Consider the following 21,121-nt stretch of genomic DNA (forward strand, 5'->3'; position numbering starts at 1 on the left):
CAATTCCTGAAAGTGGGTTTAAGAATATAATTACAGTATTATTACAGTAACAAGCATGGCAACAGCTGAAGGAAAACTCATACCGACAAAGGGAGAACATGCAAACGGCACACAAGTATTAATCAGGATGGATTTGAATTTAAAAATATTAAAGAAGGCATAAATGTCTAACTCTTGGCGATTCTAAATTGGCCCTAGTGTGTGCTTGGTGTGTTTGTGTGTGTCCTGCGGTGGGTTGACACCCTGCCCGGGATTGGCTCCAGCAGACCCCCATGACCCTGTGTTCGGATTTAGCGGGTTGGAAAATGGATGGATAAATGTCTAACTCTCGTTATATTTACATCTAGGTAACTACATAAAAGGACACACGCGACGTTGTCATATTCCCTTGATCATCTCCGTTAAATATATGTTCTGAGGGGTGTGTTTAAAAAAATCACTTTCAGTCGTTCCAAAACAGAGAGCTAACGGTGACTTAATGACTTAACCTGTGCTGCATGAAGGGTAAAGGAAAGCAAGTGACGATTTACGAGCTGTTGATTTGCGTAGGCAGGGGTTACAGCCGTTTGGAAAGCCACCAGCAGTTTAAAAAAAATCCAATGTAAGAAGGGGCGGGGAAATAAGAGCAGCTTGACCGGGTAACAAAGGAAAACCGGGCGCACGTACGCCCTTTAACATTACAGTTCGCTGCCGCCATCACATTACGTGCTGAGAAACAAGAGCGGTGGTCAGCTGCGCTCTTTTGTCTTCTCGGTAACGCTATTAGCCCCGTTTGTTCCAATCAAATGCTCGAAGCGAGCAGCTGACCCATCTCTGTCAAAGGGGCGAGTGCTGCAGCGAAACTAATCCCACCCTCACCCACCCACCGTTAATGTACATTTCCAAACCTACCCCCCCATCCCCGTCCCTACGAAGGCACGTCCTCCTTTTCGTAAAGTATAGTTCACTTAAAACAAAATGTATACGCCTTTGTATACTTATTTAAAATAATCAGCATTCTGTACAGCTTGCAAACCTGCCGCCCTCAGACTAATGTTTCTCTTTCAGGAAATGAGGTGCCGCCTGATTGGCTTGGTTGCTACCACGTGACCGCGTCACTGGAGTTTCCACGACAGCTGGAAGCTCTACGATCCGGCCGCCTCAGTCATATAATATATTTATACATCTATATACACAATAGAACTGTATACACATAGCAATATTTTTGCCCAACAGTTTATACTGAGCGATTTTTTTACGTAAACGAGCAAGCGTGCAAAGAACATGGGAGACAAGAAGAGTCCGACCAGGTAAGATCAGTTCGGCAAGTCGCAGGAAATGGTAAGCGAAATGCGCTCAGAGTGAATAATTTAGCCGTCGGGGCTCAGTATGTGTGAATGGGGGGGAAGTCTCCAGTAGTGCATCAGCCATGGCGGACGGCTTGCTTCGTTACAACAGGCAAAGAAAACATTGGCGGTCCCGGGGCAGACTGGCTGTGGGGAGATCACCAAGGCCTTGGGAACACGTCTGTTGGGGTGGAGGGAAGCCGGGGATGAGGGAGGGGGAGAGAATAGATGACTGTTTAGTAGCCGCAACGTTAAACAATGCTTCTGCATGTTTTTTCCTAATGATTTTTTTGTTGTTTTTTTGTGTCTCTGTATCTTATCTTTTTATTTGAAGGCCAAAAAGACAGCCCAAGCCTTCCTCTGACGAAGGATACTGGGATTGCAGTGTGTGCACGTTCAGGAACAGCGCCGAGGCTTTCAAGTGCATGATGTGCGATGTCAGGAAGGGCACATCGACACGGTGAGTTGAGTGCTGGGAGACTTTTCGCAGGCAGAAAAGCGGAGCGGAGCGGAACGACGCGGCGCATCATACACCCCCCACCCCCACCGCACGAAATGTGCTGCCAGACTGGCTTTTTCTGCAGAGAGACTCCCGCACGGTGCCAGTCTAATATTATAGTGGAGGGGGAGGAGGAGGTTGTTCTCAGAAGCTTAGCTGGTAGTCTTTGGCTTTTGTTGGCATTTTCCTGGCAAATGCTAGAAAATGGGATGGCACATCTGTATTTCAGTGTATAACGTTTGAGTGTTAGCTGTGCCTAGCGTGCTGAGATTTATGGTGTGTTAATTCTTTCCTTTTCTTTTTTTAGTAATTTTTCAAGTGGCCGAACATTATCATTTTCTGTTGCAAAAAGTGATCAATCAGATGAGCAGGGTGATGTAGTGGCTGGAGCACTGGACCTGGGTCAGTGCCCACGTTTGACTTTGTGACCCTGAGCAAATTGCTCCGATTGTGTGATTAACTAATGCCTTTATCTACAACTTTGTATAGTGCACAGTGTAGTGATTTACGTTTTTGCAAACAGATGGGGAAAAAAAGTTAAGTATTTGTGATCTGTTTAAGTTGGTGTAGATAAAAGTGTCTACTTGTTGTACAGTAATGATTCATGATTGTTTTTCTCAGGTTTCATAAAGAACCAAGAGTTTAACTCCTAGCCCTTTCACTCCCTGAATAGCAGAATTTGACTTGTGGTTCAAACATTCTCCAAGCAGAATCTGCATGCCTTACCCCATGTCTAAGTGATCTAGTTTTTCTTCTCCCAACCCAAATATGTGTGTGTTAGGTTACGTCAATATCACAGTATGGGACCTCTAGTCGTGGTGTATACCAGATTTGTTGGCTACAGTTGATGATCTTATCACCAGACGATGCCAATTTAAGCAACTGAAAGTCACTATCCATGACACATTTTATCTTGCTTGCATCTTTTTCTAACAGCCAATAGTATCCTGCCTGATGGAGTCCACACTGTTTGAAGGACTAACAGCTATGGCAATTTTCAGCTGTAATCTCACCTGGTTTTTTTTTCCAGCCAATTCTGTGGTAGTATGTAAAACACGAGACATCAGACGGACATGTTTCTGTTCTGTTTATGAGGTACAAAACACCCACTTTCTTTATTCCTCGTTGTCCTCTCTCATTCACACAAGTCCACCCCAATGACTAAAGACAAAACTGAAGTGAATCTCTGGGTATGTCACATTAGGCATCTGTTTTCACGGGAACATACCACCAACTTGCTAAGATTATGTAGTTAAGGTTGCAACTGAAAATTGCTGGAAAAAGTTACATTAAATGTCACGAATATGTCAGAATAGTTTAGGATTAAGCAGATTTAATAGCTGATTGTTAATTTATAAGTGAATATCTGATTCTAGAGCTAGATTGATGAGCATTATTGTGCTGAATGACCTGTTTAAGCCAAAGTTGTTTGATGAATGCATTTATTTGAGATAAAATATGCAGAAGTCCCAAGATAAAAAAGTTTTGAAGTAGTTATACCCCCAGATCAAGGAGTCGGAGAGCATGTTGATTAGCATGTGCAAGTAAGAATTTCACTGTCCATGTAATATTCCTTATTAGCATGTAATGTCTGCAAAAGTGTCCTCTACATTTGTCTTGTAACTCTTTTGGGGTGATTCCTATCCGCACTTTATTCTGGATTGGCTATAGTTCCTGTGACACCAAACTAGATTAAACATGTTTAATAATGGATTGGCGGATGATTTCTGCCCAAGTGTGCTCTTTACTGGACTGGCACCTAATTTAGTTTTGATTTCTGCTATGCATGTAGTACTGCATGGATTGTTGCTGTGCTCCGTAACCCTGAATTGGATCAAGTAGGTTTGATCATGGATGAAATGATAATAGGTGAATAAGGGTGCTACTCATTGGGCTGGCACCAGGTTCAGGGTTTGTATTTAGGTCTTCCACATTCAGTAACCCTGAATTTTAGGATAAATGAATTCACGAAATGGTTATGTATCTCTTTCTAATCAAGTTTGTGCTGCTACCACCAAGCTTCATGCTGTTCTGGTGTGTGAACTTTTGACCTCATGCACAGTGGAATAGTAGTAATCTTGGCTCAGTGATCACTTCTAAAGCCAGATAAGCTACTCTTGCACTGCAACAAGTTCTTTTAATTCTGATGTCCTGTGATTTATTAACTAGTCACCAGATAGTAGCAAGTTGGTTAATATCTAATCACCTAGCCAGCCAACTTTGTCCATTTTGATATGGTAATAGGCACCTGTGAAGTGATTTATTTCGTATATTTTAGTGTGCCTATTCTTCATGGTTCAATTAATATATTTTGTTTGTTTTTTGAATTTTAAAATCCACTTTTATTTTTGATAGCGGTTTGCCTTAAGCTTTGTCCACAGGAGCATGAATACATTTGCAATGTATTTGTCTATTAATTTTGGTTTTACATCCACACTGTTTTTTTGACCGTGACTATTGCTTTTGAAAAATGTTCCCTGAAGTGTTTGAATTTGAAAATGCCAAGTTTTGCATCTGGTGTAGATAGTAGGTAACTCTTCTTTTTGAAAACATTGACTTAGGATTGTCACATGATCAGGCACTGAGTTTAGTTTTGCCATGATAATTCCCTTTCTAATCTCATATTTACTGTGGGGATAGTACTTCCTCACTCTTAACTCGGTTGATGGTTTCTGCACCTTTAAACAATTGAATGATTTGCTGTATTTATTTTGGCAGGACCTCTGGTCTTCATATTCCAAGGCTATGGCAACCTTATGCTTGTTTATAACCCTTAAAAACAGTTGTACTTTCTTCCATTGCCTGTCCGAACAAAGAAGTACATTTTTTTCCCTGTTCTTTCAGTAATCCAGTTTACTTTTGGTTTGCTTTGTGAACAAAAAGCATTGCTCTTGGCTGGTAAACTGTGGATGCCAAATAGAAAATAGTTAAGCTCTTTTGTCATTTCAGAATGGATGACAAATTTAAAAATCAATAATCTGAAAAATGCTAGTGTGAATGGAAAACTAGTAAAACAAAAGATGATGTTTTCAAAAGTATCTGTTGGTGTGGACTAAGCCACAGTGGCAACAGTATTAAACTATTATGTAACTAGTCAATTTCCAACACTCCTGACTCACTCTGTGGCTCGGAGCAAATAAAGTATGGAAAATAAGTATTTCTTTATAATGTACATGTTACTTTTGCTATCTGTGTCATCTAAAAGTAATACATTTTGATGTGTACAAAACAGACCTGAAATAGACACCACAATATACCATTCAGGTCTTGATTGCCATTAATATCCTAGGTGCATTTGTAGATTTAGCATATTCTGCCTCTTGTCATATGGATTTGTTTGTCGTGTTTCAGTGATAAACTATTATATGGCTATTGATTTCCTTGGTAAGAGAGTGATTGTGCTCTGCTTTTGACAAAGTTCTGTCAACAGCTAGTTGCTGCTTTTCACTTGAAGGTGGCTATGCTTTGCTGCTGTAATAAATTAAAAAAAAAAAAAAAAATAAGGTAGGAAAATAGTTATTTTTTCCGTAAACTGTACAAAAAATCTGAAATGAGGTTCATTGGTCTTCTTTTTGATATTGATGAACAGTGGTGTTAATCTTGATGGGTTCACAGGTCATGTCAAAAATATATTTTTTGTCATATTTAATTTTGAAATTGGTTTAGCTTTAGTTGATCTCATTTGTTTGTTTGGTATGGGCGCTTAAGATACCTGCACCTTTGACAAATTTATTTTGCACTCATTTCCTTACTTGCTACATGACATTTTGCATTTTGATATGTGTGAAAAGGATTCGTAGAGATTGAGAGGTACTGGCTAGATACAGTCGGGCTCACCTCTACACATGGTCTTGGCTCTGGAACCATTCCTCTTGAGAGAGGCTGGACTTTGTTCCACTCTGGAGTTGCTGTGGGCGAAAGGTGTCGGGTGGGAATGGGCTTGCTTCTGGCCCCCCGGCTCAAGGCCTGCATGTTGGGGTTCTCCCTGTTGGACAAGATGGTTGCTTCCCTGCGCCTTCGAGTTAGGGGAAGGACTCTTGACTGTTGTTTGTACTTATGTGCCGAACGGCAGTTCAGTGTACCCAGCCTTTTTGGAGTCCCTGGAGGAAGCTCCTGGGGACTCTATTGTCCTGCTGGGAGACTTAAACGTTCACGTCGGCAATGACAGTAAAACCAGGAGAGGTGTGATAGGGAGGAACGGCCTCCCCGATCTAAATTCGAGTAGTGTTCAGTTGTTGGACTTCTGTGCTGGCCATGGATTGTCCATAACGAACACCATGTTCGAGCATAAGGGTGTCCATAAGTGCGCTTGGTGCCAGGATGCCCAAGGTCACAGCTCGATGATCAACTTTGTAATCATGTCATCGGATCTGCGACTTTACGTCTTGGACACTCAGGTGAAGAGAGGGGCTGAGCTGTCAACTGATCACCACCTGGTGGTAAGTTTGATCAGATGGTGAGAGAGGCTGCCAGACAGACCAGGCAGACCCAAACGTATAGTGAGGGTCTGCTGGGAATGTCTGGCAGAGGAACCGGTCAAAAAGATCTTTAACTGCCACCTCCGGCAGAACTTCAGTCTCATTCCAAGGGAGGCGAAGAACATTGAGTCTGAATGGGCTATGTTCCGAGCCTCCATTGTCGAAGCAGCAGAACGGAGCTGTGGCGGCAAGGTTGTCGGTGCCTCCCGTGGCGGCAATCCAAGAACCCGGTGGTGGACACCTAAGGTTTGAGAGGCTGTCAAGTTGAAGAAAGAGTCCTATCGGGTCTGCTTGACCAGTGGGACTCCAGAGGCAGCTGAGGGGTACTGGCGGGCCAAGTGTGTGGCAGCATCGGCTGTTGCAGAGACAAAAACTCGGGCATGGGAGGAGTTTGGGGAAGCCATGGAAAACGACTTTCGGTCGGCACCAAGAAGGTTCTGGCAAACCATCAAGCGCCTAAGGAGGGGAAAGCGGTGCTCCACCAACACTGTGTACAGTGGAGATGGGGCCCTGCTGACTTCAACTGCAGACGTTATTGACCGGTGGAAGGAATACTTCGAGGATCTTCTCAATCCTACCAGCAGCAGAGTTGGAGGAGTCCGGGCGGGGCCTGTCCATATCGGGGGCCGAGGTCACCGAGGTAGTTAAAAAGCTCTGAGGTGGCGGGGCCCCTGGGGTGGACAAGGTCCACTCTGGGTTCCTCAAGGCTCTGGATGTTGTGGGGCTGTCCTGGTTGACACGTCTCTGCAGCATCGCATGGACATTGGGGGCAGTGCCTCTGAATTGGCAAACCTCGGTGGTGGTCCCCCTTTTTAAGAACTCCAACTATAGGGGGATCACACTCCTCAGCCTCCCCGGTAAGGTCTATTCAGGGGTGCTGGAGAAGAGAATTTGGTCGATAGTCGAATCTTGGATTCAAGAGGAACAGTGCGGATTCCGTCCCGGCCATGGAACATTGGACCAGCTCTACACCCTGGCCAGGATCCTGGAGGGGGCATGGGAGTTTGCCCAACCAGTCCACATATGTTTTGTGGATTTTGAGAAGGCATTCGACCGTGTGCCTCAAAGCATCCTGTGGGGTGTGCTCCAAGAGTACGGGGTACAAGGCTCGTTGTTACGAGCCATTCAGACCCTGTACAGGAGGAGCAGGAGCTTGGTCCGCATTGCCGGTAATAAGCCGAACTTGTTTCCTGTTGAGGTTGGATTCTGCCAGGGCTGCCCTTTGTAACCTATTCAGTTCATAAGTTTTATGGACAGAATTTCTAGGCGCAGCCAAGGAGTGAAGGGGGTCTGGTTCGGTGACCTCAGAATCTCGTCTCTGCTATTTGCGGATGACATGGTTCTGTTGGCTTCATTGGACAGTGACCTCCAGCTCTCACTGGAGCGATTCACAGCTGAGTGTGAAGCGACGGGGATGAGAGTCAGCACCTCTAAATCTGAGGCCATGGTTCTCTGCCGGAACAGGGTGGAATGCTCTCTCCGGTTTGGGAACACATTACTGCCTCAAGTGGAGGAGTTCAAGTATCTCTGGGTCTTGTTCATGAGTGAGGGAAGAATGGAGCGGGAGGTTGACTGACGGATCTGTGTGGCATCCGCAGTAATGCGGGCTCTGCAACGGTCCATCGTGGTGAAGAGAGAGCTGACCCAAAAGGCGAAGCTATCGATTTACCAGTCGATCTACGTTCCTACTCTCGCCTATGGCCACGAGCTTTGGGTAGTGACCGAAAGAGCAAGATCGCAGATACAAGCGGCCGAAATGAGTTTTCTCTGTAGGGTGGCTGGACTTTCCCTTAGGGATAGGGAGAGACTCGAAAGTAGAGTCATTGCTACTCTGCATTGAGAGGAGGCAGTTGAGGTGGTTCGGGCATATGGTCAGGATGCCTCCCAAGGGGGGGTGTTCATGGCATGTCCCATTGGGAGAAGGCCATGGGACAGACCCAGGACACGCTGGAGGGATTATATCTCCTGGCTGCCTTGGGAACGCCTCGGGGTCCCCCCAGAAGAGCTGGAGGAGGTGGCCGGGAAAAGGGAGGTCTGGGCTTCCCTGCTTAGGCTGTTGCCCCCACGACCCAACTTCGGATAAGTGGTGGACAATGAATGACTGGATGGATGGATAGATAGATGAATTCATATGGTATGGATTACACAATGTTGGCTCTAAAAATCTGTGACATAGCTGTTAATGGATCAGTCAAAACTATCAAAATTGACACATTGCAGCCTGTCTGGATTCTGAGGTTGAGGAAACAGATGTATGCCATGGAATTTCTGGTACTCTTGTAATAGAAGAGATGTGGCTGTCATGTCAAGCATCTGCAACTGGTCATTCAGCCAGTCTAGTTTATAGTGAAGACTCGGTCATCTTGATCAATTAAAAGATGTTTCACCAACTAGTGATAATGGCTTATCACCACAGCTCTATAAATGTACCTCTATGGAGAATGCCTTAAAATCAGAACATCTGGACTGTGAGTGGATTTGAAGGAAGTAAATAGTGTAAATGTTCACATGAATTGGGGAAGGAACACAATGGAGTCTTAAAAATAAGTTTTAAATGACCATGATAGAATCTAAAATGAAGAAAATTGGTGCCCAGCTTCAGGATTTAAAATGTTTGCTAACTTGCTACATTGAACAACTGGAATAAATGGAGACCACAACAAATAAAAAAATGTACTGCTATAAAACTCGAAGTTAAGGAGCTCCATAAAGAAGCAACACTATGCACAGGACTGGTATGAGTACAAAAATAGAGAATTTTAGGGATACCAGAAAGGTGGAACCTAACAATATAAATAAGGTCATGTTTGAATTCTTGCTAAAAGTATGATAGATACCATTTTAGAAACATCCAGAAATTAAAGGAGCTCACTGCTTAGCCTCTAAACATTTTCCTGTGGCCCTTGTCATTAAATTTGAAAAGTTTCACAACAAAAACATTCTATAGGGCATCCATCCATCCATTTTCCAACCCGCTGAATCCGAACACAGGGTCACGGGGGTCTGCTGGAGCCAATCCCAGCCAACACAGGGCACAAGGCAGGGAACCAATCCTGGGCAGGGTGCCAACCCACCGCAGGACTTCTATAGGGCAGCTCTCAGAAAAAAAAAATGGATTGAATTCTTCTCTATTTTCTACTTAATTTGTCTCCAATAAAAGTTTAAAGGAGAGCAGCGTATGTGGAAATTAAGTAGTGGCTACACTTCTCAGGTATTCATTATGGTTTGGTCTCTTCAGTTAAGCTGAAAGTGGTGGTTTGAGGTTCCTTACACATGTAACATGTCTGAAGAAATAGTAGTCTTTAAAATATTTTTGTTTGACTTAGAGAGGAAGAAGGGAAGGAGAGGACAAAATTAAATGAGAAAATATACACAAAGAAAACTTAGAAAAATGGATCAAAATGCACTTAAAATACAGTAATTCTCAATCTCAACTGTTATAAGTGATAATGAAAATGTATATGCGTCTTTTGCTTTGTTTTTGTATTGATCAAACATGAGGAGGCTCACAGGTGTAGCTGGTACAATAACACCAAGGGTCGATGACTTTGTTGTGGTATTGCCTAACTAGAGGCCAAATGTTTTGGACACTCTTGTGAAGAGAGGAGCAGAGCATTCAGTTGATCAGCACTTGGTAGTGTATTGAATATGAAGCAAAAGGCATAGGCCAGATAGACCAAGGAGGTTTAGATGAGTAGTTAGGGTGTCCTGGGAATGTTTGGCTGTGGCTTCTTTTCGTGATGAATTCAACTTTTGCCTCCTAGAAAACGTATCTCATGTGCAGTGGGAGGCGTGGGTTATTAAGTGCAAATGGACCCTGTGCAAGATCTCAGTTGTGGAAGTAGCTGCTAAAAGGTTTGTACTTAATGCAGTCTGTACATCTCATGGTAGCAACCCTAGGGACCCGATGGTGCACACCATCAGGGCTGTGGATTGGGAGTCAGAGTCTTGAAGTCATAGTTGGTGTCTGAAGTAATTACAGTGGAACCTCAGTTCACAAACGTCTCGGTACACGTACAAATCAGTTTACGACCAAAAAGTTTGCCAAACTTTTGCCTCGGTTCACGACCACACACTCGGTATACGAACAAGCAAGTTTCCCTTTCGGTTTGTGCGCTCCGATGATTTCCGCACATGTTGCATTGTTCTCGGTCAGACGTGTGTGCTTGTGCATGCTTTCGCTGTGAACTCTTTGTGCTGTATTTCATTTCCCTTCCGGTTCGTACGCGCTGATTACTGTATTTAAGCACGTGTTCAGCCTCTCCCTGTTCATTGTTCTCGGTCAGATGTGCGTGCTTTACTTGTGAACTCTTTGTGCTCTACAGTATTTCGTGTGCTTTTGCAGTTAACCATGGCATCTAAGCAAGTGAAGAGTGGTGAGAAGAAAGTTTTGAAGAAAATAGAAATCGAAGTAAAGAAAGAAATTATTGAAAAGTATGAGCGTGGCGTTCGTGTTACTGATCTTGCCGCTGAGTACAAGAAGTCAAAATCTACAATTTTGACTATTCTAAAGCAGAGTCTATTAAAGCAGCTGATGTTGCAAAAGGAGTTACAGTGTTAACCAGGCAGAGGCCTCAAGTGCTGGGAGAGGTGGAAAAACTGTTGCTAGTGTGGCTGAACGAGAAGCAACTTGCAGGTGACAGCGTAAGCGAGGCGATGTTATGCGAGAAAGCCAGGAAGATTCATGGCGATTTGCTGCAAAACTATCCTTCTACAAGTGGCGAAAGTGAGGAATTTCTCCACTCAGTTCCTCCTCACTTCCTTCATGTCAGAACTCCACTCAGGCAAGGTGAGTTTTCTTGGTGGTTTATGGTTAGTTTTTGTATTACGGATTTTTCAAATGTTCATTTTTCAGTTCGTAGCGTGAATTGTTGCATTGTTACTTTTCTTGGTTGTTTATTAAATTTCTGATTTTTCAAATGTTCATTTTTTTCCCTGTGCTTAAAACTCATTTAAACAGAGTGTTTACAGCGATCGGGTTGTTAGGCTATTAGCATGAACTCCTGCAATGTTACTTTCTTGGTGGTTTATGTTTGGTTTTTAAATAAAGTTCAGATTTGTTCAAATGTTCCTTTTTTTTCCCCCTGTGCTTAAAACTCATTTAAACAGAGTGTTTACAGCGATCGGGTCATAAGGCTATAGTATAACGCAAACTCTTGCAATGTTAGTTTTCTCTGTTGTTTAAGATTTTCTCAGTGTTATTCAATGTTTTTACATTTAGTTTACTATTACGCTGTGCATTCTATGGTTTAATTAACTATATTTGTGCTTAAAAACTTAAAAAATATATATATATATATATTTACATACAGTTCGTATGGTCTAGAACGGATTAATTGTATCTACATACAATCCTGTGGGGGATATTGTTTTGGTTCACGAACAAATCGGTTTACAACCAGAGTTTTGGAATGAATTATGGTTGTGAACCGAGGTTCCACAGTATTAGGTTACTAGAGTCGGAGCTGATAATAATTTAGGTTGTTTGACTAACAGATGGGACTAAGTTCTACATATGCAAGTCTTAAGTAAGTTTCAAGTGAAGTCTCCAGTTACGAAGATTGCATTAAGCAAGTCAAGCTGAGTCACTGGATTTAATCAAGCAAGTTCAGTCAAGGCACTGGTTTTATTCAAGCAGGTCAAGTCAAAATCGTAGTTGGGAAGGCTTGAGTAAAAAGTGTTTACATTATTACTACTTTCTGCAGTTAAATTAATTATCATAATGTGTGTGACATATACTGACATTTAAGCTAAGAAAAGACTTTCTCAGAGAAAAGAATTCCAATAAGAAATGACAGTGACTTCTATATTAATTTTACTTTGTTGTAATTTGCAGTTTTGTTTTTTTTTTTTTTTTTTTACCTTCCATAGTTTTTGCATAAGTATAGTGTGCCTAATGCACACAATATTTAAAGAAAATAAATTTTGAAAGGCCATGTACTTCCATTCATTTTTCTGTTCCCACTGGGAGCCTATCCCCAGCAAGCATAAGCCACAAGGAGCAAGCCCATCACAGGGCAGCAAACACATATACAAACTCTAGGGTCAATTAATTATTGCCAATCCAGCTAACCTGAATTTCTTTGTCCTGTTGGAGGAAACCCATGCAGACAAAGGGAGAACATGCAAACTTCGTGCAGGGAAGACCAAGGATGTGAATCCTGTAGAGTTTTGTTACCTAAGTGGTTATTGTTTTTAAAGTTTATTTACATAATTTTGCTTATGTCTTATTTAACTCAACATTTCAACAATTCTCCATCATTTAGAATACATTGCTCTTGCAAAAAAAGTTTTATCGGTTATTTGTGAACAATGTAGTTGCATTAACGCGTAACTAAACACCTACTCTGAAAGGTGATTGAGTAGAGGTACTGCTAATATTCTCACTTCCACAAACCGCCCTGATACCACTATTACTCCCTCTGGGGTCCTGTTCTTCATTTAACCACAATCATCTCTAGTAAACTAAGTGTACATAAATGACGAAGGTAGTTATAAATGATGTTAAATAAAACTACACCTACATCTCAAAAATGTAGTGACATGCCATTTGTAGATTTGACTGCATGCCTTTGATAGTGTTTTTAGGTTGTGTAATGTTTGCATTTTCTCATCTCGCGTGATACAAATCCGTTAATTCATTACAGTGACTAAACACAAGGGTCAGTGCAAGCTCTCCACACTGGCATGCAGCCAATGAAATAAAGAATTAAAGCAATCTTAACTCTATAGGAACATGCTTTCTGGTTTGGCTGAGCTCAGATCTATGTAGGAAGAGATGCAATCAGTGTTGCATCAAATTCATGGTATTTGTTGATCACCACTAATTTTTCCAGTAGCGGCAGCTGTTAGAGGACTTATTGACTGATGGCTTGCAGAACTATTGTAAGTTTTCACAGAACACAGTTTTATGAAACACTGATCTTATTCATGTGACTCAGGTTTCATACTGTAATGTCTCGGTCCTTCTAAAAACAATCTAACTGCTGCAAGCTATAGACAGGATTTTGACGTTGATCATAACACCTGTAGCTTTGCATAGCACATAGGGAATACTACAGGGCAAGTCAAAATAAAGTACCACTTTTCTTAAGGTCATTGCACTAGGCAGAGGCAGCTGAGTGGGTTGGGATGGGGGTCCTTTGATAGGCCATCCCTTGTAGTTTTCATATGGCAACATGCCTTGGTCTGGTGCGCACCATGCTTTTGCTGTCGAACCATTCTTCAAAAACAATTAATCCATCATCACTACGTAACTCAGACTTCCGAATGCACTTCAGCATTCCTCCTAACGGTGATGTCCCAAATCTGAAAATAATTCTTCATTGGATGACTAAATTTAGACAGATGGGTACAACATTGAACAGAAAATCTCCAGGCCATCCTCGGACTGTATGAATGCCTGAAAACATCCAAGCTGTAAGGGCATCACTTTTGCAGCCTCCTAGACGTTCAGCGTGCAAGCATGCTTCTGCCTTAGGCATTTCCAACATGTCTTTATAGAGGATTTTGCATGAGGACCTTAATTTCCATCCATAGAAAATTATGATAGTGCAGGAACTCGCTGTGAGAGACTGGAAGAGCCGTGGAGAGTTGTGTGAGAACATTCTACAAACCGTTCATCGAGATGCTATTGTTATGTGCAGCGACGAGGCACATTTCCTTTTGAATGGTTGTGTAAATAAGCAAAACTTTTCTATTGGCTGAAACCAACCCTCATGAACTTCATCAGAGACCCCTGCACAGTGAGCGTGTTACAGTTTGGTGCGCCATTGCAGAGTTTGGCATTGTAGACCCTTACTTTTTTTGGGGGGTGGGCAGGCAACAGTCACTGTCACTTAAGAACATTACATTGAAGTGCTAGAGAAGTTTTTATGGCCCCAACTGAAGGAAATGGATGAGGTGGATGCCTGGTATCAATAGGATGGAGCAACAGCTCATACGGCACGGAGATCCATGCAAGTTTTGCAGGAGATGTTTTCGGGAAGCTGATCTTCCTGCGCGGCGATGTCGGGTGGCCTTCACGTTTGCCTGATCTCGCTCCATGCGATTTCTTCTTGGGCTATTTCATGTTGAAAGTATACACACACTGACCTCAAAACTTTGAAACCCTCAAGGATGCTGTTCGCCACGAAATCGCCGCTATAACCCCTTGAAATGGCCAAACAAGTCATGCGAGCACTCAGAAATCGTCTCAAAGAGTGTATCTCTAAGTATGGCCACCTCCTTGAAGACATCATTTTTAAAACACAGTGAAAAAAATCTATTTTTTATACACTTTCTTGTGTCATAATTAAATTTATTTCATCTTGTAGTGTTTTTGTAGAATAAACGTTTGAAATGTGGTACTGCTTTTTGGTTCACCCTGTACTTGTGGACATCACTTACTGTATATAATAAAGTGCTTTATGACACTCTCCTCAGCAGCATCCTTTTGCATGGCTTAGTATCGCAACAGATTCTCAGTTGGATTGGCAGTTCACGTAGATTGTAAAACAAGTGGTGTTTGTATTGTACTTACACCCAATGTGGTGGCTTGAATTGGCATGAAAGATTGTGGATCGGGGAAATGAGAAAGTCTGAAGATATTGTTGTCAGGCCAGTGGTTTTTGACCCTCAGATCTTGCAGATGACCATTACATTATATTATTAATAAAATTTACATTCAAAATTGCTAATCCCTGGTGCTGATCCCTCCATTGCCGTTACCCTCTAACACACTCATTAGTCCTGATAACTTAATGCAGGTGTGGAGCATTTGTAGTTAATTAACGTGAGACTTTGCAGGTTATTTTTCATGTTGAATCACAAGTCATCAGTAAGCAAGGCTAAGTCAAGTTTTGTCATATTTTAAACATTGTCAGGCAAGTAAAATAACTTGAGTTGACCACCTCTGGCAACTAAATGCAAATCGTAATATGTGTTTGTTTCCACTTTCATATATACTAATTTGATTAAACTAAACTTTTTTTTCTTCCAGACTTTTAATCAAAACATAGCATCTTTTTTATTTTTGATAGTTTTGTCTTACGCTAAATGCTTCTCAATTTTGTACTTTTATTAATTAATACTATAAAAAACCACAGCATCATCATTATAGTCTTTAAACCCAAACTTTTTACAGGGTACTAAGGGGCGGAGTGGTGGCTCTGTGGCTAAGGATCTGCGCTGGTATCCTGAAGGTTGCCGGTTCGAGTCCCCGTCATTGCCAAAAAAGGCCACTGCTCTGCTGGGCCCTTGAGCAAGGCCCTTAACCTGTAATTGCTCCAGGGGCGCTGTACAATGGCTGACCCTGCGCTCTGACCCCAAGGGGTATGCGAAAACTACCAAATTCCTAATACAAGAAATTGTATAAGGCGAAATAAAGAAATAAAGAACAAAAGAACAAAGAATAAATACTAGGCCAAGTCAAAGGTTTTATGTCCCTGACTCAGTTGAAAGGTGCCAACAAGGACTGCTGCAAAAGTGATTCTGCAAGCAAAAGCTTGAACTTGAGAAGTTTTGAGAAGCGATGGAGATAGACTGTTAAGTGACCTTGAGGCTATTTTGGTGAAGTGGTCGATGCCTTAGAAAGGAAAAGTTCGACAGTGCCCAGACTGTGTTAAGTAGGGTTGGAGAGGTGCTTGTCTCTTCTGGGGAAATTGTTCAGTGGTGGAAGAAACACTTTGAGGATCTCTTCAACCTGGTGGACATGCCTCCTCATCAGGAGGATGTGTTGGAAACGTCCAATAGAACAGACTCCCATCAGTGTCGCCAAAGCCACTGTGGTGATCCTAGGACTGCATGGTCATAAGGCTGCAACTGGAGATGTCCAAAGCACTGATCATAGGTATAGCATGGTCGATGCATCTATTCTGTTTTGCATGAAAGGTGGGCAAAGTACTCTTGGACTGGCAGACTGTTGTGGTGGTTCTTATATTTATAAAAGGTAACCAGAGAGTTTGTTCAAAGTTGTGTAGGTGAGTGTTGAGTTCCCTATGAAGTCTTGATCATGTTGATTCATTGTGTTGGGGGGCGGGGGGGGTCATGTGGTTTGAGATTTCATTGGGAGGTCTCAATGAAGCGTGTGGTTTCTTAATATCCCCAGCTTGTTTTTATCCGACTATAGTAATCCCTCGCTATATCACGCTTCGCCTTTCGCGGCTTCACTCCATCGCGGATTTTATATGTAAGCATATTTAAATATATATCGCGGGTTTTTCGCTGCTTCGCGGGTTTCTGAGGACAATGGGTCTTTTAATTTCTGGTACATGCTTCCTCAGTTGGTTTGCCCAGTTGATTTCATACAAGGGACGCTATTGGCAGATGGCTGAGAAGCTACCCAGCTTACTTTTCTCTGTCTCTTGCGCTGACTTTCTCTGATCCTGACGTAGGGGGATTGAGCAGGGGGGCTGTTCGCACACCTAGACGATACGGACGCTTGTCTAAAAATGCTGAAAGATTATCTTCACGTTGCTATCTTTTGTGCAGCTGCTTCCTGAAACGACATGCTGAACGGTGCTTCGCATACTTAAAAGCACGAAGGGCACGTATTGATTTTTTTATCTGTCTCTATCTATCTCTCTCTCTCTCTCTCTCTCTCTCTCTCTGCTCCTGACGGAGGGGGTGTGAGCTGCCGCCTTCAACAGCTTTGTGCCGCGGTGCTTCGCATACTTAAAAGCCAAACAGCCCTATTGATTTGTTTGCTCCTTTGAAGAGGAAGATATGTTTGCATTCTTTTAATTGTGAGACTGAACTGTCATCTCTGTCTTGTCATGGAGCACAGTTTAAACTTTTGAAAAAGAGACAAATGTTTGTTTGCAGTGTTTGAATGACGTTCCTGTCTCTCTACAACCTCCTGTGTTTCTGTGCAAATCTGTGACCCAAGCATGACAATATAAAAATAACCATATAAACATATGGTTTCTACTTTGCGGATTTTCTTATTTCGCGGGTTGCTCTGGAGCGCAACCCCCGCGATGGAGGAGGGATTACTGTACTCCACTATGTGTTGGGATGAGAGGTTTGAATTGAAGGCTGACGTTTAATTCTGGTACTGAAAATCTAGAAGTGCTGGTAAAGTACCGTTTGATATTTGTTTTTTGTTTTTTGGGTACTTTTCTAGTATTGGTATACAGAATACATATCTGAATACTTGTCATTAATTCGTTTGTGTGTGCCGGACTTGTTCATGGTTTCATCTTGTCACCATTCCCGTTTGTGGTTTTCATGGACAGGATATCAAGGTGTAACCAAAGATGTAAGGGTGTCCAATTAGAGATGCTAATGGTAGAATTGTTGCTTTATTCAGATGTTGATGATGTCTTTTTTTGCCTCGTCTGACTGTGACCTTTGGTACACACACAAATGGGTTGTTGAAGGGTGTGAAGTGGGAGTGATGAGATTTGGCACCTCTAAGTCTGAGGTCTTGATTCTCTGTTGAAAAACAGTGAATCGCTCACTCCTGGTGGGCTGGGGGAATGGAGGGACAGTTGCACTTTGTGGAAGAGTTCTGGTATCTTGGGATATTCTTCATGAGTGATTAATACTAGAATTACCAGAGCCTACGAAAAAACTCGTAGATCCGTCCCACCTTAAATCGCTTCTTAAATCCTTTCGCACCTCTCCGCCATTGTCTTTTGTCATCTAAATGTACAAGCTGCAAGTAGCCGGCTATTCCATCCCCCCACTGACTTAGAACGTGCACGAATTTCTCCCAGCTCATGCCTTGATTGATTATATGGGAGTGAAGTGGAGTTTTAGAGTGTAAATAATAAATCGTTATTTGGAACACAAGCATTTCATTTGTGTTCCGTTCTACAATAATCTATTTAAACACATTTTTAAAACAGAAACTTTTTCATATTCTAGTAGTAAATGACAAAATGTAGGCATAAACTATATAATGTATGAAGCCTGAAGTCCAAATATCAAAGAAACACTTTCACGAAAGGTACAAATATAACGGAACAAGTGCGCTTTTATTCAAAAACACAACTCCAGAAAAAAAAAGTCGCCTTAGTGTGCGACATTTTCACTTACTTGCAACGACTGCTGCTGTGGCGCAACAGTATCAGTTGCTGACTGGCAATCAACCGGTCACGAGTTCGATCCTGCACGACTCCCTTTTGAGAAGTGAACTGCTCTTATTTTTACTATTTTAGAATAAAAAGATATATTTGATTTCAGTCTGTAACAGCCGGTGTAATTTATGATATTTGTAAAGGTTAGCTTTGTTTTTGTTTTTGTTTTATTCACTTTTCATTCTTCCTACCCCATCTGACACTGCTGTTTTCACATAAAGACGCGCTATAGCTCTGCAGTGTATCACAATACATACGACCGCGTGTTTTTTTTTTTCCCCCCAATCTTGCCAGTCCCCACACGTTGCTGTATGCTGTTTCTTTTGTACTCCAGGACATGCAGAGGAAAGCATAGTAAAGAGTATTAACTTCAGCACTATATGCAATCATCAGACACTCCCCATCTGACACTGCTGTTTTCACATAAGGACGCGCTATAGCTCACCCAAGGAGCACCCTTCCTACATTTACATGTGTACTTGTTGCAGTGTACACACCTCTCTGTGCTATGGTTTCTATTACACTGAGCAAGCACCTGTAATTCGCAGCTCTATTCATTATCTCAAAACACCACGCACATTCACAGTAATTCCCAGTTATGTCTACCACTCACACCCATGGCCACAACCATACAGAACTGATTCCACATCAGAGAATTTCCAGTTCCAGCATAAATTCACAAACGATCTGACGCTGTTCGTTTTCAATAATATTGCATTAGTGCGATGACGTTTTCACATATATTGTCTTTCTTTCAGGTGTGTAATAGAAACCACAGCATAGAGAGAAGTGAATACATTGTAACAGGTACACACGTTGTAAATGTAAGAAAGACGATCCTTGCGTGTGTGTGAACTGTTAAGGTTTGAATCTGATGATTGCATATAGCGCTGTCTTATTCAGTGCGCTTATTCAGTGCATGCAAGAACATGCAGTACCAGTTGCTGTGTGCTACAACATGCTGGTGGTGATCAACGCACATTTTAAAAAAAGAAAGAGACAAATATATGTGACGTTTTGAAGAAATCATTTTATGACGACGCGAATAGTACCAATCAGAAAACATAATCGCACTAGTACAATATTATTTGAAAACGAACAGCGTCAGATTGGGTGTGAATTTATACTGTGGCGCTGTTAGAGTCAGATCAGAAGCTGAATAAGCTCCTGTTCTGACTCTAAGTAAAAATGTATGAATTAATCAACAGAAATAACCGCGATCAACATTTTAAACTTAATGATTTACAGTGCATACCAATTTATAAATTTTTTGTCCATTTGAGGTTACAAAGAAAAAAAAACACTTCCTCCCCAGCGAGGAATCGAACTCGGGTCTGTAATGCACGGCAAGGCTGCTGTAGCGCTAAGTCAGCAAATCTTACTGCTACGCCACGGAAGGTGTTGTAGCATCGTTGAATCTTTTGTGAAAGTGTTTATTTGATGTTTGGACGTCAAGCTTCACAAATGCAATAGTTTATGCCACATTTTGTAACATTTATTACTAAAATGTTTCTGTTTTAACAATGTGTTTACACAGATTACTTTAGAAACGGAACACGCATGAAATGCGTGTGTTCCAAATAACGATCTATTATTTTCACTCTAAAACTCTAGCAGTTCAGTCACTCCCAGATAATCAAACAAGGCATGAGCTGGGAAAACTTAGTGAACGTTCTGCGACGGTGGGGGATGGAATAGCCGGCTGCTTACTGGCTTGTCTTAATCGGCTCATTTAGAAGACAAAAGAGAGGTGAGAATGGTTTTAAGGTGGGCCGGATCTACGAGTTTTTTCGTTGACTCTGGTAATTCTAGTGTTAAAGAAATGAACATAAGATTGACAGTTGGATTGGAGAGGAGACAGTTGTTCTGTGGGTGCTACCAGTCCATGGTAGTGATGTGGCAGCAGATTCTAATAACAAAAATCTAGGTTTCCCAGTTAATCTACTTCCCTGTCTTCACTTTGGATTATGAGCTGCAAGTAATGACCAAAAGAATGAGGTTGCAAGTAAGGATAAAACAAGAACTGGTATTTTGGTACAAATTGGTACCGAAGTTCGGAAAATGTAACAGTGCCTACTTTTTTTACAGTATTGGTAGTATCGAGAATGTTGGTACTGCACTCATTTGTGACTGCTAGTAGACAAATTACTCTGGAAGGCACAATAATATATGATGAAAACTACATATAAAAATCGCTCCCTATGGTGATGATACAGCACCTCAACACATATCGAAAAGGTCATGTGTAGAAATGTTTGTGTTTGCTCAGAAGAATTTTATTGTGCTAGTGTAGGAATCATGCTTGTTTAAAAAAAAAAAAAAAAAAAAAAGCAAAACACACCACACACTTTTCTCTCATTATGGGATCTAAAAAATGGATTTGCACATGTTTTCAGAGCAAAATAACTTTATTGATCAAATGAGGTGTAATAGCTTAACCTTGTGTTGTCACACATTTGTAAGAGGAGATGAAAAGGTAATGAGAGTGCCCAGCCCTGATAAATTAATGGAGTCTTCAAATTCATTCTCTTGATTGTAATAAGTACTTCTAAGGATGTCCATCAGTCCAAGCATATTTCCATTTACTAAGTGGAATATTCAGTTCACGGTTGTGCTGGGGTGTGACTTGCACGCATCCCCAGTTGCATGTATAGAATTATGGAATGTGGGAAGACTGAGCAGCTCATATTATTGCAAGAACAGAGAAATCAAATATATTTGAGCTGCCAAAGGACAAGGCACATCTTCTTATTAACC

General features: G+C 41.8%; 1 protein-coding gene across 2 annotated transcripts in view; it reads left to right on the forward strand.

The window, feature by feature from the left end:
- Positions 1-1,048: 1,048 nt before the first annotated feature.
- The window catches only part of yaf2 (YY1 associated factor 2), a 51,377-nt gene continuing 31,304 nt past the window's right edge, over positions 1,049-21,121 (forward strand). The window contains exons 1-2 of one of the 2 annotated variants that reach the window (XM_028810873.2): positions 1,049-1,289; positions 1,660-1,785. In XM_028810873.2, the coding sequence (XP_028666706.1) occupies positions 1,264-1,289; positions 1,660-1,785 (152 nt within the window). In that variant the 5' untranslated portion in view covers positions 1,049-1,263. The remainder of the gene's footprint in view (positions 1,290-1,659; positions 1,786-21,121) is intronic. The other variant, XM_028810886.2, reaches the window with a different exon arrangement.

The sequence above is a fragment of the Erpetoichthys calabaricus genome, chromosome 1, assembly GCF_900747795.2.
Source record: "Erpetoichthys calabaricus chromosome 1, fErpCal1.3, whole genome shotgun sequence".
Classification (NCBI taxonomy): Eukaryota; Metazoa; Chordata; class Cladistia; order Polypteriformes; family Polypteridae; genus Erpetoichthys; species Erpetoichthys calabaricus.